The sequence below is a fragment of the Pan troglodytes genome, chromosome X (genome assembly GCF_028858775.2).
Source record: "Pan troglodytes isolate AG18354 chromosome X, NHGRI_mPanTro3-v2.0_pri, whole genome shotgun sequence".
NCBI lineage: Eukaryota > Metazoa > Chordata > Mammalia > Primates > Hominidae > Pan > Pan troglodytes.
This window is the reverse complement of record NC_072421.2, coordinates 151867566-151874410: the sequence shown is the minus strand read 5'-3', so window position 1 is coordinate 151874410 and position 6845 is coordinate 151867566. Positions and strand designations below refer to the sequence as shown.

General features: G+C 52.6%; 1 protein-coding gene across 1 annotated transcript; it reads left to right on the top strand.

Moving 5' to 3' along the window:
• Positions 1-3166: 3166 nt before the first annotated feature.
• On the top strand, positions 3167-4706 carry LAGE3 (L antigen family member 3). Its single transcript, XM_009439851.3, has 3 exons — positions 3167-3750; positions 4070-4198; positions 4423-4706. The coding sequence occupies exons 1-3, from the start codon at positions 3563-3565 to the stop codon at positions 4535-4537; spliced, it is 432 nt and encodes a 143-aa protein (XP_009438126.2). The 5' UTR covers positions 3167-3562; the 3' UTR covers positions 4538-4706.
• The last annotated feature ends 2139 nt before the right edge of the window (positions 4707-6845 follow it).

The window sequence follows — 6845 nt, the reverse complement described above, 5'->3', positions numbered from 1 at the left end:
ACTTTGCTGCAGACGACACCCTGCTCATCACTGAGTGCCCCCCTGTGTCCCAGGTGCTGGCAACCCTGAGACTGGAAGACACAGTCCCTTCCCTCTTGGCACTCACGTCCAGCACTGGCCGGCTCCTCAGCACACACGTGTTCTCCATGGCCCGGCTGGAGGACTGGCAATGCCACTCAGCCAGGCTTCTGAGGGAGCAGGAGGCCATCTTTGCCTCTCCCAACTAGCCATTCTCCATAGGCAATCAGGCAAGAATATTTTTGGAAGCATCCAGGGCAGCTGCTACTGTATCCTTTCCTCCTCTGACCACACTCACCCCCAGCCCCTCATCAGGCAGCTGGCAGGGTCAGGCTGCCCCACTGTTGAGGACGCTCAGTTTGATCACGTGATCCGGGTGGCTGCTGCCAGATCTCTCCCCTGTAAAGACGCAGTTTCCCTTCCTGATTCACAAGTAATTTGGGGTAATATTTGGGGACTTTGTGAATATCCTGTCCCCAACAACCTTTCAGCTAATGCTTTTGCCATCCAGTGACAATCCTTGCCTGAATCGATTTTTTTTTTTTTTTGTGAGACGGAGCCTCACTCTGTCACCCAGGCTGGAGTGCAATGGCGTGGTCTCGGCTCACTGCAATCTCCGCCTCCTGGGTTCAAGAGATTCTCCCGCCTCAGCCTCCTGAGTAGCTGAGACTACAGATGCGTGCCACCACAGCCGGCTAATTTTTTTTGTACTTTTAGTAGAGATGGGATTTCACTGTGTTGGCCAGGCTGGTCTCGAACTCCTGACCTCGCAATCCACTCGCCTCGGCCTCCCAAAGTGCTGGAATTACAGGCGTGAGCCACTGCACCTGGCCATCCTGAATCAATTATTAAGTTAATAACAATTAATTATTACATTGGTGGTTGCAAAAATGGTAATTTTCTGATAGTTTTTTCTACAGCTATTACTTGCCATTTCCCTATAAAAACCTTTCCTTTATCTCTGCTTTCTTTCCTGAATATCATGGACTTTTTTGTTTGTTTGTTTGATTGAGACAGAGTCTCAATCTGTTACTTGTGCAGAGTGCAGTGGCTAGATCATAGCTCACTGTAGCCTTGACTTCCTGGGCTCAAGCAATCCTCCTGCGTCAGCCTCTCTGGTAGCTGGGACCGCAGGCACACACTGTCACAGCCGGCTAATTTTTTTTTTTTTTTTTTTTGAGACAGAGTTTTGCTCTTGTTGCCCAGGCTGGAGTGCAGTGGTGCGATCTGGGCTCACCACAACCTCCACCTCCCGGGTTCAAGCCATTCTCCTGTCTCAGCCTCCCAAATAGCTGGGATAACAAGCTCCTGCCACCACAACTGGCTAATTTTTGTATTTTTAGTAGAGATGGGGTTTCACCATGTTGGTCAGGCTGGTCTGGAACTCCTGACCTCAAGTGATCTGCCTGCCTTGGCCTCCCAAAGTGCTGGGATTACAGGCATGAGCCACTGCGCCCAGCCCCATGCAATTTAAATTAGAAATTAAAAAGTCATTCTGCGGTGTGGTGAATAGGTTGTAGAGGGGAAAGTGTAAAAGAGAATCAGCCAGGAAGCTGTTGAGGGAGGTCAAGGAAAGATGCTGGCTTCCACGGCAGACTAGCAGTGGAGAGCGAGAAGTGGGCTGATGTGGAACCTATTTCAGAGGGAAACCCAACAGGATTTGCTGATACAGTTCAGTGTTTAATCCTTCCTTATGACTGCAAAGGAGGAAAATAGGTTGTCCAAACATGACAAACACTGTTGGAAATTTTATGTCACTTTATTTATTCATTTTTTATTTTTATTATTTTTCTTTTTGAGACAGTCTCCCTCTGTCGCCCAGGCTGGAGTGCAGTGGCGTGATGTCGGCTCACCACAACCTCCACCTCCCGGGTTCAAGTGATTCTTCTGTCCCAGCCTCCCGAATAGCTGGGACTACAGGCGCACACCACGACACGCAGCTAATTTTTGTTATTTTTAGTACGGCCGGGGGTTTCACCATGTTGGCCAGGATGATGTTGAACTCCTGACTTCAAGTGATCCACCCGCCTCGGCCTCCCAAAGTGCTGGGATTATAGGCGTGAGCCACCGTGCCCGGACTGCTGTCACTTTAAATACTTTTTTTTTAATTGTAAATGTCATAAAAGACCACTTCGGAAAAATTGGAGGGAAAACACAAAAAGGAAATTAAAGTCACCCACCATACTATTAGCAGAGATCATGAGGATTTACCTGACGCTGTATTGTTCTAGGATTTCTCTACATATGTAGAGTAAGAGACTAAGTTGGCATTTTCTTTTATTTTTTGAGGCGGGGTCTGGCTCTATCAACCAGGCTGGAGTGCGGTGGGGCGATCACGGCTAACTGCAGCCTCTGCCTCCCGGGCTCAGGCTGTCCTCCCATCTCAGCCTCCCTAGTAGCTGGGACCACAGGTGTGCACCATCACACCCAGCTAATTTTTGTATTTTTTGTAGAGGCAGGGTTTCACTATGTTGCCCAGGCTGGTGTCGAACTCCCGGGCTCAAGCAATCAACCCTCCTCAGCCTGCAAGAAGCTATGACTACAGGCACGCTCCACCACTCCCAGCTAACTTTTAAAATTTATTTTTGTATTTTTTGTAGAGACGGGGTCTCACTATGTTGCCCATGTTTGTCTTGAACTCCTGGGCTCAAGTGATCCTCCTCCCTTGGCCTTCCAAAGTGCTGGGATTCCAAGCGGGGGCCACTTTGCCTGGCCTAAACTGGCATTTTCATACTCATAGTTGTGCAGTCTGAGTTTTCACGTTATATTAGACCTAGACCCACGGCCAGTACTTTTCATTCAAGGCCCTGGCATTTTTCGCCTCCGTGCAGGCCTTCTGCTGACAGGCTCCCCGCTCTGCACAGCCCACCCGCTCTAAAATGCTTCCTCTAAAATGCACATCCGATGCTTCACAGTCCATGGTGAAGCCCCGTTGGCTGGGCACTGGGCTTGAGGGCAAGAGCAGTATCCTTGGGGGTTACCCGACCCTGCCACCCTCCCTCTGCGCATCGCAACATGGACGTTGTGCCACATCTCCTGGGGATCTCGGGTCCAGGTAAGAAACGGGGCGGGAAGCCGTCCAGGCACCGCAGGGCCTCACTGGGGCCTCCAGGGACAAGGGGGAAGGCCCCGCCAGCGCAGGCGCGCTAAGGTCACAAGGCGCGCTTAGGGGCGGAGCCTCGCGGGGTGCGCCTCTGGGATAGGCGACCACGGTGTCTTCAAAAGCCCCGTCAGGGCTGGCTTCCTGGGGCCGGACCGACTGTGGGTCAGTTTGCACCAGCGCTCTGGAATCGAGTTACGCGCGAAGGGGCAGAGTTTCTGGAGGAAACCGCAGCCTCTCAACCGCTGACCGGGCCTCAGAAGGCCCCCGGCAGGGCCGCTTGGCGGGAACTGACCACGCGCCAGTCAGGCTCTCCAGGGACCTGCGCAGGCGCGTGTGGGCGGAGTCGTGCGCAGGGGGCGGGGCTTCGGGAAGGAGCCACAGAGAGGGCGGGGCGTAGGACCTGCGCTTCCGGGGTGGAGTCGGAGCGGCGCGGCGGCGGTCATGCGGGACGCGGATGCAGACGCAGGCGGAGGCGCTGACGGCGGGGATGGCCGGGGTGGCCACAGCTGCCGCGGGGGTGTGGACACAGCTGCAGCTCCGGCCGGTGGAGCTCCCCCAGCGCACGCGCCAGGTCCGGGCAGAGACGCCGCGTCTGCGGCCAGGGGGTCACGAATGCGGCCGCACATATTGTATCCTTTCCGAGCTGGGGGCTGCTTGCGGCGGAGCGAGGGCTGGACTCGGGGAGAAGGAAAGGAGGGCGGGCGGGCGGGGGGCCGACGGAAAGGGTAGCAGGGGGGACCGGGGCTGGCGTATACGGTCAGAGGTGGTCGGAGGAGGGGAAGAAATTGAAATGGAGGGAGAAGCTCTGCTAACGGTGGCCTGGGCGAGGTAAGGAGTGAAGGGGGTGACGCTAGGCAGGGTGACCTGAGAGGGGGCTTCAGAGGAGCAAGAAGGCCTGAGACATAGGCAAAATCGGATCAGATGGCACCTTAACCGAATGACCGCCAGCACCCTCAGCGTGCCTTTCCCGACCCCCTTGGAGGCGGAAATCGCCCATGGGTCCCTGGCACCAGATGCCGAGCCCCACCAAAGGGTGGTTGGGAAGGATCTCACAGTGAGTGGCAGGATCCTGGTCGTGTAAGTTCTGAAAGGGACGGGGTTGGGGGAGGCGGCCGATGGAGACATGGGGGACATCCAAGGATGAGCCCTAAGGAGCGCCAGGTGCGCTGGGCCGGTCTCTGCCTGAGGGGCTGTGTAATGGCAGGGCTCCCAAGGGTTTGCTATATTGGGTGCCTGAGGGGCAGAGCGAGGGACCAGGAGTTGCCACCTCCAATTTGATTTTCTTTTCCCCTCACTTTTAGCCGCTGGAAAGCTGAAGACTGTCGCCTGCTCCGAATTTCCGTCATCAACTTTCTTGACCAGCTTTCCCTGGTGGTGCGGACCATGCAGCGCTTTGGGCCCCCCGTTTCCCGCTAAGCCTGGCCTGGGCAAATGGAGCGAGGTCCCACTTTGCGTCTCCTTGTAGGCAGTGCGTCCATCCTTCCCTAGGGCAGGAATTCCCACAGTTGCTACTTTCCTGGGAGGGCCTCATGTTTTATCTGGTTCTTAAATGTTTGTTACTACAGAAAATAAAACTGCGCTACTATTCCAAGTCTGAGTTTATTTGCAGCTGAGGCACCTCCCAATATTCTTGTTGTGCTTGGGTTGCTGGGGTGGGGGTGGGGGGGTTCTAGAATTCAGATATTCAAGGATTACGAGGAAATTGAAGACAATTTAGGAAATGGAAGAAAATGAAAATCAATTGGGTTCTGTCATTCAGGATTAACTACTGTCAACATTTTGGAATACTTCCTCAGTTTTACAGTTGCACTTACATAGTAAATGTGTAACTGTAATATACACCACAAAATATTTGCAAGTTTAGTGTTAAATTTTTTTCCTGATTTTTAAATCTAACAAACATGAGCTTTTTTCCTCTAACGATCAGTGAAGAAAGTGCTGGGGCAATTGACTAGTGTCTGGGGCAAGGAGTTGGCTCCCTGGAAAATACAGTGTCTCCAGCCTTAGGGCTCTTTTATAGATTCTGTCAGATTTTCTGAGAGTGAAAAGGAAGAGGTACAACTGCTTTTATTCTCAGAAAACAAGGAAATGGTTTGATCCTTTTGAGTCTTGCTTTGAAGATGTGCGTGTGGGACCAGAGCAGCTCTTAACTGTAGGCTTGTTTCCCTCTATGGAAGCAACAAACACCATTCTGGGCACCCTGGCCAGTGCTGCCTAGGTGAACATGAGCTTCTCTATCCTGGTGGGTGGGGACAGCTGCTAGTCCCTGTCCTGCTTGCACACTGGAGTTACCGTTCATCCTCTCCTGCTGGGGTGATGGCCTTCCCTGGTCTTGGGTAGCTTCCTCACACGCCTGTGCTCACCAGTAGTCGTAGTCCGCTGCACACTGGAACGGGAGCCTCTGTGGATATCCAGGGTTCTTTCCCTGTGCAGCTCTCTTCTCTCTGGTTCTCCGCCCTGCAAACTCCAGCTGCTGGGACGCTCTGAATCAGTTTCAACTCCTAAAGTCCGGGTGTCTGCCAGGCTCCACCAGGAAACTCCACACAGGACACTGGGCCAGTCGCATGGCTTCCCTTGTTTCCCAGCTCCCACACGTCGCTGTCCCTCACTGGCCCACAGCCAGTTTTTTTATACTCTGCATTCCATATATTTTGTCTGGTTTGGCGTGTTCTTTCATTTGGCATGACATATCCAGTCCCTATTACTCCATATGGAGGAACAGTTTCCCTTTGTAGAATCTGGGGAGCTCTGCCAGTGGTGACGGTGGCACTGGCCTTCAGCTTATGAAGATGACACTTTCCTCTCTCCCTCTCTTTTGCTCTCAATTCCTTTCTTCCTTTCTTAATATTTTTTAGACATTAATTATTGACGAATAGTTGACAACTTAGATCTTTCACTTTTTTTTTTTTTTTTTTTTTTGAGACAGAGTTTCACTCTTCTTGCCCAGGCTGGAGTGCAATGGTGCGATCTTGGCTCACCGCAACCTCCACTTCCCGGGTTCAAGCGAATTCTCCTGCCTCAGCCTCCCAAGTAGCTAGAATTACAGGCATGCACCACCACGCCCAGCTAATTTTGTATTTTTAGTAGACACGGGGTTTCTCCATGTTGGTGAGGCTGGTCTCGAACTCCCGACCTCAGGTGGTCCACCCGCCTCAGCCTCCCAAAGTGCTGGGATTACAGGCATGAGCCACCGCGCCCAGCCGATCTTTTATTTTTTAATTATTTTTTTTTTGATACAGGGTCTGGCTCTGTCACCTAGGCTGGCACAATCACAGCTCACTGCAGCCTTGTTCCCCAGCACCTCAGCCTCCTGAGTAACTGGGACCACAGGCATGCACCACCATGCCTGGCTAGTTTTTTATTTTTTGTAGAGAGGGGATCTCGCTTTGTTGCCCAGGCTGGTCCTGAACTCCTGGGCTCAAGTGATCTTCCCGCCTGGGCCTCCAAAAGTGCTGGGATGACAAGTGCGAGCCACCACACCTGGCCCCAATTTAGCTCTGTTTCCCTTCCTCTTCCTCTCATGATGCTTCTGGTAGATTCCATCCATTTCTGAGGGATTTCCCCTGAGGTTAAAACTGCCTTGTTTTCCTGTGGCTTAGCTGTCATTATCATATGATGGTAGTATTTTCAACCATCTCCCTTATCGTCTGTCCTCTGTCCAGATGGTTCTGTCTGGGCCGACGGCACAGCTGTCATCCCGCAACTTCTCTTTATCCTGGGCTAC